Genomic DNA, 21,125 nt, shown 5'->3' with positions numbered 1-21,125 from the left:
CCTTTTTTTAATCAACCCGAAACCCGTCATTATTTATATGTTCTGTTGCTAAGGTAACAGGTAACACATTTCTGGTTAGAGTAACTCCGTAACAGAAAAGGATGAAGGGGTAAATAAAATTACAATTGCTTTATTATTTTTTAGCTTTTTAACAACATTTTGTTTTTGTTTAAAACATCTGGCTTTTAAACATCTGCACGCCTTGAACAAGGCAGTTGTTCAAGGCGTGCAACTGCCTTGAACATAAGTTTATAAAGGTTCCGAAATTTGCATTTGCATAAACCTTGAGAAAATATTAATTCTGAGTAAAATTGGTATTCCAAGTCAACAAAGCATGTATGTGTAAGAAATTAGATCAAACATTTTTACAAATTTTGACAATCTTTTTAGGTTTGTTACAGGAGAACCAAGAAGTAAACAACTTCTAAGAACCTTTCTAGAGAATCCTACTTTAAAAGTTATGAACTACAGCTGAGGCAGACACCAACAAAATTGCAGTACACCACTATTTTTCTATGTGCACAAAACAAGATGCATGGATTCACTGCCATACTTTTGCAATGCAAGGCCTACACAACATCTCTGACAACTGATACGCTTGACAAGTAATTTTCTATTTTAAATGCGTAACATAAAATATGGCCTATAATCTATGAGCCAAAGTGGGGGTATAACTTACCAACTGCTGTGCTAATTGTTTATGAAACACTGTACTTCTTTGTTTATTGTGTAGTGTCCATTCTTAAAGATGTTTCAAATTTGTATGTGCACTCGTGTGTTCACTCAAACCCCGCCCCCTGTGCGCTCTGTCCAATCAGAGTAGAGAACAGCCGCTGAGCAGCGGCGGCAGAGAGCGATGGGAGCAGACAGTTGGGGGAGGGGTCTGTGTGTGTGTGTATACACTGTAGGACTCAGCAGCAGCGGCAGCAACTCTACAGCCGTAGTAAAGTCTCTAACGGTCGGCCCCCTTTTTTTGACCGAAAGCCTCGTACAAAAAGTTGATAAATGACGGGGGACTTATCGAAAACCGGGTGAAGCAGCACTTGCTCGCCCCGAAGTCCTCCTTTATATTATCGCGGAGGACTAGGGGACACTTTTAATTCGTCCGTTTGTTTTCAAATGAAGCAACCGAGAAATGCCAGTGGAAATGCTACATCCGAATCCAATGCCTCCCTAGGTTTGTCACCGATCCAAACCCATACGCTTGTGGTAAGTTATCCTCTTTTTCTGTCATTTAATGCAGAAGGAATCTGATCAAATGTTTCTTCTTAAAGTAAGTTGAGGTGAATTTAACCCGCGAATAAATGGTAGACATGGGGGAGGAAAGCCGCTTTACTAATGTCTGCATATAGATGGGACGATAAAGGTAAACTAGCCACAGTCATCTGATTATTTAATTAGCGTAATATAGTGTGGTAACTTGTTTCACGCCAAAATTAGTATAGGTTAGTTTGTTTGTAGAGACCTGGCAGTTTAAACGACGCATTTGCATTCAGAAAACAACACCTGGGGATGTTTTCTTGGAGGTTAGGTCTCAAGTGCGGTAAAACGCTCCTCCACTCCCAATGGAGATGTTGTTTATATGGATACTACTCCATCTCTTGTTCAAATTTCATATACCATTGGCACCTAAATGTCATAGTATGTTCAGTTAGCCATAAGCAGTTTGTAGAGGGTTATAAAATGAAAACAGCTTTGAGATACCAGTGAATCTTATCTCTGAATCACATTGAAGGAAAGTCTTGTCCTCTTTCAAATTTTTTGAAATGGTGTAATGGTAACCCTTAATTAATAAGTGAACTTTAACAAATTAGCTTAATAATACATAATTAATAGTCAGATAAGTTTTGGTGATGAGGTTTGCTGTATTGGGTTATTTTCAGTTTGAGTATTAATATTAGAATACAGCCTTTTCTGAATTAAATGAAATCAAATAGTCCTTAAAAATAAGGCTTTGCACTTGTCAATTTCATGCACTTGACCAAATGGGACATAGGCGTGTAAGGGGGCCCAATTTAGAGGCAGTAAGCCTGCTTTGTGCTGACCATTGAACTCTCACTCCGCTGATGCCTGTCACTGTCAAACACATTGCCAGAAAGCACACCGGGGAGGCTGATTGTTATCTGTTTCTGACCAGAAGCAATTAGTTCCTAAGGCAAACTTTCCTTCTGCAAATTACAGCCTGATGCTGCTCAGCACTCTGTGCGAGATAGAAACGAAACAAAGACTTGCTCCTAGTTCAGCTTTTTTGTAGGTGTGAACTAACCGGCAAGTTAATGATTGATGAATGTCAGTAGCTTTAAAACAAAGTCTTTTGCTTGTGGTAATTTAGATGAATTCACGAGATGTCTGGAGCTCTTCTTTCAAGTCACAAATGCATAGTTTGTTACTGTTTCCAACAGCAGGTCATGCTATCTTATCTGGCTGTTTTGGGCTTTGCTGCTTTTACTGCTCTTCTCCAGGCGCAAGTAGGAAATCACGTGACGTCATCCAGCACTTTCTGTGAATAGGCTGCAAGTTCCTGTAAGCACATACGAGGGGTGCGGGCTGAGTATGTCACACTGCTCTCATCAGCTTGCCGGGTTTCTGGCTTCAGAATGCCGAGACGTCAGGCACGCGGGCGTCACTGATCGTGTTTTGGTGGGTCCGGCGCATGCTGAGACACGGCCTTCCCCTCTGGGAGTATTTAGTTTAAATAATTTTGACATGGATTTGTTTACAAAGTTCAGATGAAGCTAATCCAAGTCAGATTCATGTCTGACTTGGGTTGGCTGGAAGGAAACTTCTCAGGAGATGCCTCTTGGGCTTTGTTTTGGGTCGTTTTAATGCTGGAAGTATCAAGTAAAAGACTCAGACACATGTATATAGCAAGCTGAATAGTAGTACTACTTTGAAAAAAAGACACTAATCTAATTCAACAGCAGGAAAGGTTATTTAAAAGATGTATTCACAATGAAACATAATGTGCCATTATTTACAGAAATACGGTTGAAAAGTCTGTATTTTTGTTGTGACAGCATCTGAATCCAGTGCCTGCTGTGGTTCATCTTGTCTCCGTGGCCTTTCCTCAACCCCAAAAACATCACCCCCAGCTCCAGACTCCAGAACAGGCTTGGATAGGAAGGATTCTCATGACGCCAAATTAAAGCAGACACTGCTCATACAGCGTGAACTTGCACCTCGCTTGTTTTCCCCCCAGCTGAGTGGAAAACTAGAGCTCTCATTATCATGGGCTGCTGGCGAAATGTGCATAGCTGAAGTGCAATGGCTGTGACAACACCCTGGTAGATGTAGCTTGGAAAGAAAATATTAAAACAGTCAAAACCAGGAAGCCTCTATCGAAATATATTTCAAATTGCCTATAAAACTATGTAGTTTTTAATTTTCTTTTCCATTTTGTCTGATCTATCTTGCAGATTGGCTGCAAAAAAATAGCTCTACATGCACTTATAATGGAACATAGGATCGTTTGTCCTGACCTTGTTGATGTATGCTTGAAATCAAATAAGAGATTTCATGCAATCTACCTTAATTCACATTCATGAAGTGAATCTGCTGCTATATGCTCTGTTTGATTGAGATGTTGTATTAAATTATTATATATGGTTGTTCACCATATAATGCTGCTTGAAAAAGCAATCAGAAGATTAATACAATGTGGTCATTAAAGGGATGGTGATGGTGAGCTACAAAACTCGGGTGAATCACAAAATGGTGCCTTCTGTCACCTAAAATTTTGCCTGAGGTACAAAAGGACGCAATGACAATGTTTCGGTATGAAATGAAGGTACAAAGTGGGAGAGGTGCATCGACTCAGGCAAAGTAACTTGTGGGTTCAAAATGATGGCATCAAATTGGTGTCAAACCATTGGCTGCTAGTCATTTCACCACTTTTTCGACCAGTTTTGTCCTTTCATATGGAATATTTTCACATAGTTCATATCGACTCAAATGAACTCAAGGATCATGAGTTAATTTGTACCAGCATATTTATAACTACTTTCACAGCCAATAGATTCTGTAATAAGCTAATTCGATTACAATGGGATTCCCATTTTGTGTCTGAAGCAGTATATCTAATTAAGACTATTCATGAAAAAACATTGTGGCTAAATTATTCAAAAATATATCATCTGACCTAGGTTACGGTTGTTAAGCAGCATAAATAATAAATAAATAAACCTCCTCTTGATGTCATTTATTTATTAGGTATGTTTTTTGTAGTTAACCAACAGAATAAGCTGCCATGACACCAAACATAGCAGCAATAATTTCTGCAGGACATTTGTTGACATCCGCTGCTTTAGCTGTTGCTCTTCCATTTCCTGCTCGATGTTTGCTTCTGGTTGTGACATTGCCTCATAAACAACATATCCTATGCTCCTGATTTGGATTTTTATATATATATATATTTTTTTATACATTTTTCTTAATTTACTAGGGAAAAGAAGCTTGGTCAACTTTCTTCCACAAGCGGCATAGGACATCTCATCCTCTCTGTGTGTGCACTGTGCCTTCAGACTAGTGAGAGATAATAAGGCGATTGTTTTACATACTGTGTGTGCTGTCCTGGAAAACAGGAAGCTTATTTTCTCGCTTGTGGTGTTTAGCTAAGCGAATTCAGTACTAATGGGGAAGTTTCTGTTGGCCCTAAAAAAAAAAGGCAGCTTTTTAAAGATAATCATTAGCAGTTTGAAGGGAGCCAATGTGTTAATGAAAGGGGTGCGGGGGGCATAAATGTCTGCATAAAGCAGGTGCTAATGAATAAGGACAGCAAGCTGTGGTGCAGCAGGCCCTCTTTAATAAGCACCAACTTCCCCTAAAGTCATTTTCTCCTGAAGTAATTAAAGGTTATGGAAGGGGGTGAAGGAAGCAGAGATACTACAGAACATGTTCAAGGTATAGCAGGTAATCAATGGTACTGGATCATTGCTAAATGTGAGCCATTATCAGTGTCTGTTTTAGTCAATGAGTCACCTAGCTGCTGTTTACAAAAGGGCTACCCAGTGCTTCTGTGACGAGGTTCTCTTTTTTTGTAAGGAGTAACTCTACACTCCCCCCATCCCTCCCCTCCCCGATCTGGCTCTAGTTTAGCTCTGAGCTCTAGCCTCCTCCATAGGCTCATTACAGAGCAGAGAGTAGGCCGTAGTGTGCATGTGTGTCTGAGGCTGAAAGCCAAAAACGGCCCCTCTGTAGTGGTGTTATGTAAGTGAACGGAAGAATGTTTTCCTTTTACTGGCATAGTTACTCATCGCCCTAAAAACAAAACTCCATTCGCTGCTCTTAGTGCCAGTGAGAGGTTTCGTGAAAATTCTGTCTAAGTCACTGCCCAAAACATAATTTCAGAAACATTCAGCTTTTTTTTTTTTTTTTTTTTTTTTTTTTTAAGGAAGGCGAACATATTTAAACCAATGGAAATGAAATTGAGAGGATGCCAGTGTCTTGTAATGGCTCTCTATGAAATGTAAAATCTAATTTTCCTTATCATGTATATTAAATACAAATGTATTTAATATACATGATAAGAAAAATACAAATATTAAATACAAATGTATTTAATATCACCCGGGTGGATTATGATTGCTTTTTGCCAATCTGCACACACAGTCTGACGTGTGCATTCCTTTTTTTTTTTTTTTTTAGTTTGTTTTTAACCTTTCCCTGAACTCCAGCCTAAAATTCTTTCGTCCACTGACCCTTCGACTTAGCCTGCCTCACATTTCACTTGTTATAAATCCAGCCATTAACACACTCCCAGCCGGGTGAACTTCGCAGAAACCTGAACATCGAAGATTAGTGCGCTCAGCTTTGAGAGCAACAGCAGCAGCAACAAATCTACGTGTAAAGTGTTCTTCTTTTTACCTCAGTTCTCCTCGGCCACCTGAAACGTTTGCAAGGCCGTTCCTACTTGTAACAAAGAAACTCAGAGTCGGAGGAGGACAGGAAAAGCTCGCCATGGTGTCAGACAAATACAGTTTTGTGTTCTGCCATCAAGGGCTTCTTTTGCTCTGCCAAGTAATGGTGAAATGGTGTGGGTTTGGAGGCTGAACTGCAAACATATTGTGAGGCGTTTGTATTCAGCCAGTCAGATGCAGTGAAGTGAAATTAACAACGTTACCCGGAGCACAATAGCCGACTCGCTGCTGACGTGCCTTTGTGTCAAGGCCGTGTCTGGTCCTCTGGCCAGCACAGAACGCAATAACAGAGCGAGCTGAAATCTGCTCATTAAGTGGCAAAAAAAAAGCAGACTGTATGTTTCACTAAACAGAACAATGCGTTCTTATGAATACATAATACAAAACTCAAGCTCTCACCTACATTCTGTTTATCTTTCCGCTTATAAATTCAATTTAGTTTCACAGCAAACGTCGTCTTAAGTTGCAGAAAAATCATTTTAGTTCCATCCTACATACATTCCAATTGATCCTAGTCATCAAACAGTACAGTATAGTCAATTAATTACTCAAAGTCGAATCACTGTCTTGCAATATTCACTCCTTCTGGACGAGCACGGATTGACAAACGTGTGCATTGTTGTTGACTTTACAGCAGTCCCTCCTACCGGGCATGCATGTAGCGACAGTGGAGAGGAAAAACTCCAATTTAGCAGGAAGAAACCTCCAGCTCAGTACAAGCAGCCGTCAGTCATGACCGACTAAGGGCCGGTCGAGAATCCGGTGCATGATTATTTTTGCTGTTCATGAAAGTTGAACAGCAGTAGTGCTGTTCCTGCTAGTAGCAGGAGAGATGGAACGTTTGGTTGATGGCAGCCTTATCTCAGCCGATGCTCTTGGCCAAATGGAATGCCAGACCTGAAAAAGCTTCTACGGAGAGAAACATAACTGAGGCAAAAAAAAGAGTTAACAGTCAAATGAATGCGCGACATTGTTAAATGGTTTCCTCGAGTTGTGTCAGCCATACCCTAACCTGTGTCTCTGTTACAGTGGATCTGAGGGAGCTTTGCCAGCGTTGGAGCCCAGCGATGTGGAGCAGCATGCTTTACAATGAGACGGACGCCATCGTGGACCTCCAGCTCTCCCAGGATTTGGGCCTCATCCTGTCGATCCTTTCCCTCGTCTACCTCCTGGTCTGCTTCCCTTTGGGGCTGTGCTATAACATCCTGCTGGTCGCGGTGAACCTCTCCAACAAGGTCTCCATGACCATGCCGGACGTCTACTTCGTCAACATGGCCATCGCGGGACTCGTGCTCAACCTGGTGGCGCCCGTGGAGCTCCTCAGCTCCACGTTCACTCGCTGGCACGCGTGGGAGTACAACGACGAGGTCCACATTACTCTGCTCATCCTTTTCAACATCTCGTCCCTGGTCATCATGTACTCCACCACGCTGCTCAGCCTGGACTACTACATAGAGCGGGCGCTGCCGCGGACGTACATGTCCAGCGTTTACAACACCAAGCACGTGTGCGGCTTCATTTGGGGCGGCGCCGTGTTGACCAGCTTCTCCTCGCTGCTCTTCTACGTGTGCAACCACATCTCCACCAAGATGGTCGAGTGCTCCAAGATGCAGAACAAGGAGGCGGCTGACGCCATCATGATGTTCATCGGTTACGCCGTTCCGGCCGTGGCCGTGCTTTACGCTTTCGTGCTCATTTTGCGCATCAGGAAGGAGTCCACTCCTCTGGATCAGGACTCGGCTCGCTTGGATCCATCTATACACCGGCTGCTGCTGGCGTCGGTGTGTGTGCAGTTTGTCCTATGGACCCCGTACTACATGACCCTCCTGGTGCACACGATCGCCGGTGCGCCAGGGTACATCAGCAACGGGCATTACCTGCCTTCCTATCACTTCATGAGGTGCGTGTCAAAGCTGCTGGCGTTCTCCAGCAGCTTTGCGATGCCTCTCATGTACAGACAGATGAACAAAAACTTCTCCGGCAAGCTTCAGCGGCTGCTCAGGAGGCTGCATTGCAGGGACCAGTCTTGCACTCATGAACACTCAGCAGTGCAGCAAGTGGTGACGTGAAACTCCCTCCACTCCACTCCCCCCGCCCCCTTTCCACCTCCTTGGCCCAGCCAGCACTTATCTCTCCCCTCTCCTCACTGCGCCACCCCTGCACAACCAGTGTGTGACTGGGCTTCCTCAACTATCTGGACTGCATGTGGAGCGTCATAGCTAACTGTGGAATTTCCTGTCCCCTTCCAGAGCTTAATCTGATCCTTCTCTCTGCAGTGACGGAACAGATCAAGGAAATAAAAAAAAACATTTGCTGCTTTTTTTTTTTTTTTTTTTTGGTCAGAGACAAAAGACATTTGGTAGTTTAAAGGTGTTAAAGTTTGTACAATCATCTGATATCAGTGAAGTTAGAGTTTAACCCAAACATCGAGGTAAGCTCACTATGGTAAGCTGTCTTGAAGCAGCATACCATAGTGGATGTTTGGCTTATACACGACTACCTACATTTCATCATGTGAATCGTAATTAATTTGTCATAGCATAAAAGCATTTTTTTTTTTCACACAAGCTGAATCAATAAGCTCGAAACCCAGAAATTAAATAATAGAGATGCACCAGTTGGGCTTTTCTTGGCCGACAAAGAAATATAGAAGTATAAATAACAAATGTTCTGGAGGTGGTTTGGTAAGAGGTATAGATCAAAATCAATGTCACTAACCTTGCTTTGTCTTTTTTAATAAACTGGAAAAAAAAAATGCATCAAAAGTCTAAAAAAAAAAATTGAATCATGCTTCAAAAATATTTGGAGTTCTCCATTTTGATGCATTTAATGGATCAGGAAAAAATGGATTCTTCAGTATTTGATTTGCCAGTCAAGACACTATTTTGATTTCTGGATGATTAATTGGTGCATCTCTATTAAATTATGTATCTTAGTGCTTCATACAACAGTGTAGCTATAGCGGTGAATGTAGCCGTCTCTAAGCAAAAATCCACCCGAATTAGAAGGCAACTTGGTTCGGTTTAATGTTACTGTTCAGGATTCTTAATCATATTACTTAATCTGCACATTTTTTAAGGGAAAGAACCTTTTTTTTTTTTTTTTTTTTTCTAGAATTTGTCAAATCTGTTTACCAGTGGCAGATCCAGATCCACCCTGCAGCTATGAGTACTGGAATGAAGATGTGTTCTCTTTGACTCGGTTTCACAGGCACAGAGAGCTTACTCTCACATGTGCCTAGCTCATCTGTAGATTTGCTACTGTAGATTTATTCACACCACCTCACCACCTTAAAATCTCACTTGACAAATAGAAGTGAAGCTTGTATTCAGGGCTCAACATAACCGGCGTACCTCTTACTTCTCTGCTGAAACATTATTACCTGTTAGTCATAAGCAGCTCCACTGAGCACATTAACCTGAGCTTGACAGCCCAGTCTCTTGTTTTTTTTGGGGGGTTTTTTTCTGAGTTGTCTTTCACTTTTCTGCAGGTATTCTGTGTGCAGAACTTCACACAGGGTCAGTGACGTCCATGCAGAGTCTTGTAACCAAACACAAGCGGTTTGGAGGTTTTGGCCAGTTGAAACATTTTAAACTCTGTGGATCACAGGAGAAAAATAACTATGTAGAAAATTTGGAAAAACTTGCATATCAAACACCTGTTTGTTATGCGGGGCAGATGCTGCTCAGATGGATTTAAGCTACTTTGCTTCTTTTTTTTTTTTTTTTTTTGTCATTTATTTAAAAGAGTATATATTATTGAGCTCTTATAAAATGCTAAATAAAAATGTTACAATTCCGCAGTGTTTGTTTTTGTCTTTGCAGACTAACTTGGCAATTCTCAGTTGATTCCACTCCCACTCTATAAATCATAAACACTTGATGCAAAAATATTTGGATAGCTTCTCAATATGACGTAATATAGACAATAATCTGAATGTTTTTTTGTTCAGATTATAACTTGGTTTTATTCACAGCCTGTGGTTTTTTTCAAACATTTTGTCTACTGGGAATGTTTTGTCTCCAACTATAAAATGAGTCATTGTGTAGTTTATATTGCCTGATTTTTGGCAGCATACTTCCACTGTGGCACCTTCAGTCAGACTGTGAGAAGCGTTCCCAATTTGAACTGTGTGTTTGCTTTTGGAGCCACAGTATGTGCTCGCCTGCAAGAGTCCTGCACTCATGGTCACATGGTTTACAGTGATTTTCAGTGGTAATGCTAACTTCAAATGGATATGGAGGAAAATCTTAAATTTTCCAAAATGGCACAGGAGCCCGTATTTATTTTTTTTCTCCCCAATCCTCATAAAATTCTGCATGAATTCTAACATAAAAACGCAGCGTATTCTATTATGAATTTTCTCTTGGATCCAAATATGACAATCCTAGATATTTGCTGAATAACAAACTGCAGTGTTGCAACAAACACATTTTAGGAGATGATCTGCGCCTGTTTTATTTAAATGTGTAAATGTTTAATTGACTTATTTTGAATATTGCTGAGACTAAGAAGCTGAATTTGGAGCCGCCTTCCCTGGAGACAAGCCGACTGAATCCTTGGCAGGAGGAGTAATTAGGAACGATGGCGTTGGCTTACTGTGTGCTGCCTCATAAATGGAAAAGAAACCATGATCAGACCTCAAACTCACGCCCAGCTAAGACAGCTGCCCAAATATCAGAATGGTTTATTATTTCAGAGAGGTGGGGGGGGAGGAGGGGGATGTTCAAACTCGCAAAGGCGCAGATAAACCCAGAATCACTCATTTCGCTAAAACAGACACTTGGAATCATTCTCTGCGTGATGAACGTTTGCAGATGTTTGTGTTTGGACAGCAAAATCTCAGCTGTGCAGATCATCCCTTTTAATGTGCTTTAATAACAAAACAAAAGCAATGCTCTTTTCAGTCTGTGTGTGTATATGCGTGAATTATGTATATTTTGTATGTAAAAGATTTGACAGAAGATACTTTATCAAGATTACAGTATTATTTTTTTTAGAAAATTATCTAGATTCTGTAAGTACTTTCCTGTTAGCTGAGTCAAAGACTTAATAAAGGATAAACTAATATTATGAATTTTTATTTTTTTTTTACTAATTGCAACGACATATGAAATGTTACGCAACACTGAGAACATATGCTTCAGCATTTGCAGTGCAACCAAGCTGTTTCGCTTAGCTAACGGGTACAGTCTGTATAAACTGTGCGTTGATTGAAATTTGTCTGTCCTTATTTTAATTTTAAAAGAACTGACTTGGTGTGTGACACTCAAGAGTGCTTTAGATTAGAGTAATGGAAACTCTCTTTCCTTTAACCCTGACCAGGTCATGGCAGTAAGCAGGCGGTGTTGGTTGTTCCCTCCCCCGGAGATGCAGCCGCAGTGGGTGTCGGCATTAATGCCACAGCTTATGTAAGGATCTTCTAACCACAGCGTACAGGCTAGTGGAAAACAGAGGCATTCCCCACATTCTGGGAATTGTTCCGTCTTTCGTGGGCATGATAGAAACGCTGGCTGCATCTTGTAAACATTGCTGCACACTGAGAGCTGTGACACTGGCAGACTGTGGAAAGTGGCGCAACAGGAGGCCTGTTGGCCTGAGATGATTAGGTGATCAGGATCACGCTGCAAAAGTCTAAATATAGAATTAAAAGGTGTCACCCTGAAAGGTCTGCAGACTGAGGTAAGTGCTATGGCGTAGGAAAGGAAAACTGACCTGTCAGAGTCAAACTAAACAAAGTAACGAGCTTGTGATGCTTGTTCTTGTTTGCATTAATAACATATCAGCAGCCACAAAACTAAACGGCATATAAAATAATTCACATTTTACATTAGAAAATAATATAGTGTGATTATTTTTTTATTTTTATTATTTTTTTGCATATGGTTCAGAAGAAAAAATAAAATTTTAGTTCAAATTTTAAAACAAATTTAATATTAAAGTTTCTTATCACATTTCTCTTGTAAAAAGAAAAAAAAATTTGTGCAGGTTCAGCCTGAAAATTGAGTTATTCTGACATATCCCATAGTTTTTAATGGGTTACATTAGTCCTAATATTGTTTTTCCTTCTTAAGAGGCTCAGCCAGACCAAAACTATGAGGGTCAAGTTGAAAAGTGAACAGCACCAGGCCACCTAAGAAGACAGAACATTTGGCCTGCAGCTTTTTGTGTTTTTTTTGGCTGTCGAGCACATTTCAGGCACGACCTCAGACCACCGATGTTTCTCTTAATACGGGTGAAATTGGACTACAGAGAATGAGGACAGGAACATGACTGGGCAGGGCACACTTGGAATTATAGATCAAGTATAAGAATGGGAACAAAGAAAGCTATTCAGAGCATAAAAGATGGAAGATAACAGGAAACGGCATGCTGCAAATAAACATGTTGGGTTTAAAAAAAAAAGAACAAATCAAGACAAAACAGGCACAAGGGATCTGATGTGATAGTTATCTAAAACACGATGTTGTTGAATAAAACAACATAATAAATCCAACACGCTTCCTCTTCAAGGAAAAGCCTCAACACATCACTGGAGCTCAAGGGAAAACAAGTGGACCGGAGCAGATGCTTGAAAAACAATCCACCCTTCCTCCCTTGCCAGTGCCGTTCATTGCTTTTTCTCTTCAGGAAAAATAAAAATAAATAAAAAACTAGATAGCCTAACATTAAAATCCCTTCATCAGCTAATTATCAGAAATTGCTCTGGAAGCAGAGCAAACAGGGCCGGACTTGGCAGGATGTTCCATTCACAGTTTGTGGTTGTGGCTGTTAGAGATGCTGCATGGAGCCAGCAGCACATCAGACTGGTAAGTGGAGGCAGATGACGGTGTTTTACCTTCCCTCCTGCAGACCTCCCACTTTCTCACCCCCTCCAACCAAAACCAGTTAAACCACACCCTTTCCCACTCAAAACACTGCCAGCACTGTCCTGTTCCTCTGATGTCCCTGTAAATGGGGTTGGGGAGGTATTGTTGTTCTCTTTTTTACAGACTCAGAAAGCAAATTTACTAGGTAAATATGTTTTTACAGTGTTTGCAATGGAACATACTAAATAAGTCTAATAAATAAAAAAACGAAAGAATGTTCCGCTGTCATTTTGTGCCCAATGGTATTTCAGAATTTTCACTTTGCTTGTTTGGAAACCATGTTTGTATATCTGCGTATTTGACGTTTAAATATGTTTGAACATAACCAAGGCTTCAGTTTTCAGTCACGCCATCAAAAATATTCACTTTTTATGTCAGCGAGCCCTCTTGTGGACATAAAGAGACATTGCAACCTTATGTAACAATAGTAACTCATGGTTTAATGTCTAATGTCTTAATTCATGTTGAAGCGCCACAAACATGTAGCAATAACCAATTTGAAAACCTCTTCCCTATCTGTACAACTGAAAATAAAAGCAACAAAAATATACATGTTATTGTTGGGGGTGTAAAAAATAAAAATCTGCAGTTCTCTGATTACGTAAGGGTGCACATTCTTAAATTAATATTTTGTCACAGTATCTACTGATTGCTGAAAACAACCTGCCTTCTTCAGTTCCCTCCATCCATTATAATGAATATGATTAACGTAACGCAAAGCTCTGCTTTCCTGGCTGAATTTTCCTGTTTTTTTTGTTTTTGTTTTTTTGTTTTTTTCACATCTTTCATAGCTAAAGGCATAGTTTGTAGAAAGTGTACAAAGGATCAGAAGGATATTGTACCAGGGCATTATTAGTCAGAAGAAGCGTACAAAAGATCCAGTCTTATTTATATACTATGTCACAGTACAGATAGTTCCCATAACTGTGAAAACTGCCTGGCAACAATGATAATGCTACAAATTGATATTTCTCCAAAATTACTGAAAAAAAACCAACAATAGAAAGACTGATTATGGATTTAAAGAAATCAATAGCAACACCAAATAAGTTGGAGGAAATTCAAACAAGAACCAGTTGTTCTTTAGAAGTGATAGATATCCCTTTATCTGGCTAAAATCTTCCAAAACTATGTGGACAAAAAGGTGTCATTTATCCCAGCAGGTGATGGATTATAGTCTAACACTGCAGCTCTGATCTTTGAGGATTAACATCTGCTACCTTAGACAAAAGAAGAAAAAATAGCCAAACAAACCTGCAAGTATGGTACCTGCAACAAAACATCAAGACACACAAAAAATAAATAAATCCATCAGTGAAGCAATCTGTCAACCTCTTTATGTATTTAAACTTACTGACAGCTTTAGGTCTTATGGCTATTAGTGCATTTCTGCAATCATTACAATCATTCCACCATTCTCTGCAGACTCACTCAAGTCCTTTCAGATTGTTCGGACAGTTTTGGTAGACAGCTATTTTAGGTCTGGCTCAAGATGTTCACTTGGATTTCAGTCCATCTGGGCCATTCAAGGATATTGACAGGTTGGTCCTGATGCCATGTATTCATTGCAGTGTGCTTTGGGTCATTTTTGAACAATCTCTCTCTGTCTGACTGATACTGTGTCACTTTCTAGGACTACTCACCTAATTTCTGCTGCATAAATGAATGTCCCCATAGCATGATGCTGCCACCACCATGCTTCAAAGAGCAGATGCTGTCAGTCAGTTGATGAGCAGGACCCTTTTCTTCCCCAAAACATGATACTTGAAATGACAATAGACTTTCTGGCAAAATTCCAGCAGAATGCCACACCAATCTGTCCACTGTACCACAAAGAGCTGATTGGTGGAGTGCTTTAGCCACCAGTCAGGTTACCTTCTGACTAGTTCTCCCGTCTCCACTACTGGAGGTCCGACTACTCGGCCACCTCTCTGATCAAGGCACTTCTTCTCTGATCACGCAGTTTGGTTGGGGAGTGAGATCTAGGGAGGGTCCTTGTGGTTCCAAACCTCTTTCATTTACAAACAATGGAGACCACGGTGTTTTTCAGGATGTTTAATGCTGCCAAAACATTTTTGCGTGCTTCCTCAAATTCATGCCCTGACACAGTCCTGTTCCTTTGACTTCATTACGTGGTTTCTGCTCTGACATGTAGTTTTAACTATGAGACATTATGTAGACAAGCGTGCCCCATTCTAGGTCTTGTCCTAATAACGAACTCAGCAGAGGTGAACTCTAATACACTTGTTGAGGATGATCGATCGGTGGAAACAGGATGCGCCTGATCACGGCTGTGAGTGAGTACTTACTTTTTTCAATAAATTTGTAAAAAATAAAAATAAATTAAGAAACTTTTTTCATTTGTTCTTAATCTGACATTTTGTGTAGAAATTTGAACGAAAATTAATTTCAAAGTCTACAGACTGTGCCTTGCAGCACAGACTGTAGACAAGGCGACCTTCTCTGAATACTTCCTTCATGCTCTGTACTTCTGCTCAACATTGCTAAAAATACCTTGGTTAAAGCAGATGGTTATTGTTTGTCTGTAGTCAATGTACCCGTCCTCACTAATCCCTCCAAGTTGTTCAAAAAAACATCACACCTTCTGACTCCACAACAACTGGTCTCAGCGGTCTCAGTCTGGACACATAACGTAGTTAGAATTATGATGTGTTAGTGTTAGCCTGGCCAGGAGCAAAGAGCCTGCTCTATTTTACACTGATTGAGAGTGAAAGCTTACAGTCTATCCCTCAATCTAAACGTGACTGCTGCACCCAACATCATATTCAATTAAATATTGAATGTGACTTTTCCATCACAGCATAATGATGTACATCATGTCAACTTTTGATTTATCATGCTAGCATATGGCTGCAAAAAAAAAAAAAACAAAGGCGCGAGGCACGTGTTTGCACGGCCTTTAACACTAAAAGCTGGGCAATCCAGGTGAACAAATACAGCAAAAAATGTAAGTGGTTGCCACAGCAACACAACCCTCACAAGGCAAACTCCCCGTAGCACCGTCATCTTGATCGGACTTTGCTTTGTGTTATAATCAGCATGCTGAGTTTTGAAGATTTGAGCTGTTCCCTGTTCAACCGCTGTGATGAGACACTAAAACTACAAACAGATGAAAGCCAGGCAGATGAAGCATGATGGCAAAACATGGGAGTCAGATCATCTCCTGCCTCCCTGCCTCTCCCCGCCCTCCTCTCATCCCCAGGCAGGGCTGGGCCAAACGGTAGGTGGTGCAGAAGAGAAGCCTGGAAGTGGGATTTCCAAATCTTTGGCTTTCTGACTCTTCACTGGACAAGCATAGAGAAGCAATACATCCCAAATATAAAGTAAGTGTGGTTAATAATAGTCTCATCTTTATACCTTCTGTAGATACACAGGAAATGAAGATAGATGGAGTTTATTTCTTGTCTTGAGAGAACTGGTCGCTTAAGTTTTAAGTTATCTTATCGGCTAGCTGTCATTTTCTGTAATAAATGTCTGGAGCTCTTAATTGCAGTTTCCCTGAGAACATTTACGTAATGGCTTTTCTTTTGGTGGGAAACAAACTGAAATTACAAAGAAAACTGCCCTTACAAAGTGTTATGAGAGCTAGAAAGAGAAATAAAAGTAATTCTACTAATATAGATGTTCTTATAATGTACTTGAGGTCTGTGTTCTCTGTAGTTGACCAACATAACTAACATAAAGTGTGACTTGGGTTTATTAAATATTTCAAAGATTGCCAAAAGGAATTTAAAAGAATTGGCTGAATAAATATTCTATTTCCTACTATTTCCTACCCATTCATACTTTTATTTATTGTTCTGGTTTTAAATTACTTCTGTGAGGAATAAATAAATCCCAGAAGACTGTAAATATCAAAGGTCATGTTTACCAAACACAAGATGGTATTATGGGAAGAGTCTGCGATTTTGGGTCTAAAGATGATCCAGTATGTTTTTCAATAAAAAAACAAATTTGATTTAGACTGTGTGTGTGTGTGTGTGCGCGCGTGTGTGTGTGTGTGTGTGTGTGTGTGTGTGTGTGTGTGTGTGTGTGTGTGTGTGTGTGTGTGTGTGTGTGTGTGTATGCGTGTGTGCGTGCATGTGATGAATGCCAAGCTCAAAAACACAGATTATTAAAAGTAAATATGCTTTTTTTTCATTAATTTTACAAACGAATAATCATCAAGTTGCACAGACAGGTTGGAGGGGGCTTGAACTGTCTGGATTTTAAAGCAGGATTTCAATGCATCTGTTTAAGTCCAAACCATGAATGTTAATGTGCTCATAGAGTCTGCCATTATCTTTTTCTCTACCTTATAAAAGCCGCCATCAAGCTGATTGCGAATAACGTACATTTTTTTTAAAAGTGTCGAATAATATGGGTTTGTGATTGCTGATTTTTAAATGTTTTGTTCTCTAATTACTTCCCTGGTATTGTTCCCACAGCTTAGGCGTTACAGCAGAAGCATCTGAAGGCTTTTCTCGCTGAATAAAGATCCACGGAACAAAGCAGCACTCCAATCAGATGACTCAAAAGAGGAGAAAAAAAAAACCTTCTTAGTCTCCCGATCCCACGTTCAACAATTGGAACAATGCGCCTCGTCCGAGGCAAAGGTCAAAGTTGATTTCAAGACATGGAAGTCCTTCTGTTTTTCATCATGAACTTACTGGCAGATGAAACTTGATGTCAATATGGGGTCAAATATCCCATAAATGTTTTACTAGCTTGACTTCTGTCAGCATGTCAACACAACATAGATGACAGTTTTCTTCAAAGAGAGAAAACTGGGAACTGGTGTGGTGTCATGATGTAGCTGCTGGATGTGACTTACACGTGGCTTTTGATTTAAAACAGGCCGACCAAAATCAGTATGGAAGGGAGGTCATCTGCCTTGATTTGGATATATACTAACACTACGGAGGAACTGAACACTTCATTCAGAAACAGCACGACAAGTGAAAACTATGAAAAATACCAGTTTTACATGATTGGCCTCTTCCTATCCTGCCTGTACACTGTTCTTCTCTTTCCAATTGGATTTATTGGGAACATCTTGATTTTGGTGGTAAACCTGACCCACAGAGAGAAGATGACCATTCCTGATCTCTACTTTGTGAATTTGGCTGTGGCTGACCTCATCCTTGTGGCAGATTCCCTCATTGAGGTTTTTAACCTCAATGAAAAATACTACGACTACGCTGTCCTCTGCACCTTCATGTCCCTCTTCCTCCAGATCAACATGTACAGCAGTATCTTCTTCCTAACATGGATGAGCTTTGACAGATACATCGCCTTGGCCAGCTCCATGAGCAGCTGCCCATTGAGAACTATGCAGCACGCCAAGTTGAGCTGTGGTCTCATCTGGATGGCCTCCATCTTTGCCACCCTCCTACCTTTCACCATAGTACAAACCCAACACAGGGGTGAGGTGCATTTTTGCTTCGCCAATGTCTTTGAGATCCAGTGGCTGGAGGTGACCATTGGCTTTTTGGTCCCCTTCTCCATTATCGGTCTATGCTACTCCCTAATTGTTCGAATCCTCATGAGAGCCCAGAAGCACCGCGGGTTGTGGCCCCGGCGGCAGAAAGCCCTGCGGATGATCGTGGTGGTGGTCCTGGTGTTCTTCATCTGCTGGCTACCAGAGAATGTCTTCATTAGCATCCAGCTGCTACAGGGCACAGCCAACCCGTCGAAGAGGACTGCTACCACCCTGTGGCATGACTACCCGCTCACAGGTCACATTGTTAACCTGGCGGCATTCTCCAACAGCTGCCTCAACCCCATTATCTACAGCTTTCTCGGAGAAACCTTCAGGGACAAGTTGCGTCTCTTTGTCAAGCAGAAGGCCAGCTGGTCAGTAGTGAATCGCTTTTGCCACCACAGCCTTGATTTACACCTCTCTGTCAGGGACAAAGTTTCAGAGGTGTGACTGAAATAACTAGAATTTGTTGTTTTTTTTTAAACTTACTCCATGAAGTTTTTTACATTCAAGTCAGATAGTTATTCTCTTTTAGAGTTACTCAGCTTCATCCGGTTGCGCCTTAGATAATTTGCTCGCTTTATGAACAAAAAAAGTTAGGATAAAAAGACAAGTTTATGTGTGTATTCTTAAGAAGATAAGTTATGAGTGTGTTGAAGTGTTTCTTTTTGACTTAGAGGTGTTTTCCTTCCAAGCATTTGCTGTGGCAAAGACAAAGGGAACTGATTCTAACAACAAAGAGAAAAGCTTTTGCACCGGATAAGTACAAGTAAGGCGCTGTTTGTTGCTATCCATTCAAACTTCCCTGAACATTTCCTGTATCATCACCTGTAAGAAATCAGAGGCTCCTTCCTAGCCAAGGCCATCTCATAGAGGAAATGTTCCATCACACTGAATCTAATCACGTTATCTATGTGAGCTACTGGAGCTGGAAGGGTCATTTCAATTACCAAAACCACATGTCCCTTCCAGTATATAAAGTAAAAATGGCCTTTAGCAAGGAGCTTACACGTGTGTACCATCCACATGAGTATGTGGCCTTACAAACACAGAAAAATCTGTATTGTCTATGCGTCTGTTTTACACAATATTCTCACTCTGTTTTGTTGAACAGAATATCATCATATAGTCAAACTTTGCCTAGACGATTTCAAATAAACATTCACATCCCTGATCTGTTCCCACTTTTCCAGAATTATCTGCCTAAACACCTTAAAAACACAATGTTCTGTATGCTGTGTTGGTTATCACCTTTGTTTTATTACTATTTATAGAAAATTTTAATCACTGTCAAGTTTTGAGATGACGTAACCCTTGATGCACTTAATAAATTTTGACCATGTTGTTTTCTTGTTCTGTGATCTTAAATTTAAAAAAAAATGTTTGAACATATTGTAAAAAATTATAACATTATTGCAAGTGGATAAAAAGCTGGTTGTTGATCTGTTTTGTCAGATCTTGTTAGGTTGAGGGTTGTGAGAAGAGGCAGGTGTTGTTTGGCATGGAGAAATAAAGACTGAAAAAAACATATTTGTCAGTGTTCAAACGTAATAATGCATTTTAAAAACACGAGTCGACATTCATTAAGTTTTTCATTAGCACTATTTCATAATTTATTTGCATCGTTCCATGTTATGTCTATTTATGATCTGAATATACTTTTTTTTTCTTCTTACCAAAAAAATAAAACAGCTGAAAAGACATAAAATCTTTGGGTCAGTTGTGCAGTTCTGTACTGCTCCGATCCTCCTATCGTTTATTTAAAATAATCAAATGTTGTCTGCAGAAAAATGTGCTTACTGGCAGCAAACATTTAAATCTGCACACCAACCAACTCAAAGGTTGAAGCTGATGCAAAATCTAAAGAAAAAACAATTGTATCTGTTAAGGTTAGTAGATTATTTTTAGTTCTTTTTCTGATTTCTACAATTTAAAAGTAGTTAGTGTGTCGTCCAGTAAGGATACAAAAACACTTTATTGTTTCTATTTTTTTCTCTGACTGGGAAAAAAGCAGTAGTCCAACCCACAAACTGTTATTCCAGCTGTAAGTGTCCTGGGAACGCCATGTTTAGGATTCTTTTAGTGATTGAAAATGACAAAACTCACTGCAGTGCATCATACTAAGGACGATTTTTCTTTTTATAATTGCATAAATCTTTCTAATACACAACAGTTTTACTGCCTTAATTAGGTCGTAAAATGTTCTGTTTTAATTTATGTACATTTTTAAGGATGGATTGGTGTAGCTGGAATGTAATCACGTTTAAAGGGTGTGCAATAATTTATAAGCTCCACTGGGGGTCTGGCTACATGAAGTCATTCAACTAATAATGCAAAGCAGGCTGTCAAGGTTATTGATATGAACAGGACCCTCTGTGATCACGTGTTCAGAGTTTGAGGGGAAGCAAACCATCACCTTTGCCATACACACACATCTGCACACATAAAAACACGCTCATCTGACAGGCTGTGAGAAGAGCTTGAATGTAGACTCTATGAACAGCTGAGACTACTGAGCAAGGTTAAGGGTTTGTGGCAGCTGACGTCACAGGAAGAAAAAAAAAAAGAGTGTGAGACATTTTTCCTTCTGCATGATGCTGCAGCAAAGCAAAATGAACCAAACCGCTTAGTTTGTGTTTTAGTCTCTCAGGATTTAAAGCAGATTGTGTCTTTTAAGTGCTTTTAAGATAATAGAATATTCTCTGTAGAGCTGCTTCAATTATACGCCTTAACATTGTTTTATGTATGAAGGTTCACCTTTAAATGTTTGTGTGGAGTGTGAAAAGGTGCTGGACATTGTCAAACTGTAAACTGAGCTTGGGTGGGGTTTGTCAAAGCAATTACAACAGGGTAAGCCAG

General features: G+C 40.2%; 2 protein-coding genes across 4 annotated transcripts; both read left to right on the top strand.

The window, feature by feature from the left end:
- The first annotated feature begins 820 nt into the window (after window positions 1-820).
- On the top strand, window positions 821-8,234 carry gpr146 (G protein-coupled receptor 146). The gene is made up of 2 exons (XM_008415935.2): window positions 821-1,209; window positions 6,945-8,234. Exon 2 carries the CDS (start codon window positions 6,983-6,985, stop codon window positions 7,982-7,984), a length of 1,002 nt encoding a protein of 333 aa, XP_008414157.1. The 5' UTR covers window positions 821-1,209; window positions 6,945-6,982; the 3' UTR covers window positions 7,985-8,234.
- Window positions 8,235-8,357: 123 nt separating this feature from the next.
- Window positions 8,358-19,949, top strand: gper1 (G protein-coupled estrogen receptor 1). Of its 3 annotated transcripts, none has more exons than XM_008415937.3 (3): window positions 8,358-15,077; window positions 16,008-16,128; window positions 17,233-19,949. In XM_008415937.3, exon 3 carries the CDS (start codon window positions 17,658-17,660, stop codon window positions 18,714-18,716), a length of 1,059 nt encoding a protein of 352 aa, XP_008414159.1. In that variant the 5' UTR covers window positions 8,358-15,077; window positions 16,008-16,128; window positions 17,233-17,657; the 3' UTR covers window positions 18,717-19,949. The 3 variants fall into 3 exon arrangements, with proteins under 3 accessions (XP_008414159.1, XP_008414158.1, XP_017161829.1); XM_008415936.3 differs by having other exon boundaries at window positions 8,358-15,081; XM_017306340.2 differs by lacking the exon at window positions 8,358-15,077 and having other exon boundaries at window positions 15,089-16,128.
- The last annotated feature ends 1,176 nt before the right edge of the window (window positions 19,950-21,125 follow it).

This window comes from Poecilia reticulata, chromosome 8 (genome assembly GCF_904066995.2).
Source record: "Poecilia reticulata chromosome 8, P_reticulata-male-v2, whole genome shotgun sequence".
Classification (NCBI taxonomy): Eukaryota; Metazoa; Chordata; class Actinopteri; order Cyprinodontiformes; family Poeciliidae; genus Poecilia; species Poecilia reticulata.
This window is presented reverse-complemented; position numbering and strand designations above follow the sequence as displayed.

What these genes read in the sequence shown, in the direction of transcription:
- gpr146 (XM_008415935.2), top strand. Translation starts at nt 6,983, where the DNA reads ATGTGGAGCAGCATGCTTTACAATGAGACGGACGCCATCGTGGACCTC.
- gper1 (XM_008415937.3), top strand. Translation starts at nt 17,658, where the DNA reads ATGGAAGGGAGGTCATCTGCCTTGATTTGGATATATACTAACACTACG.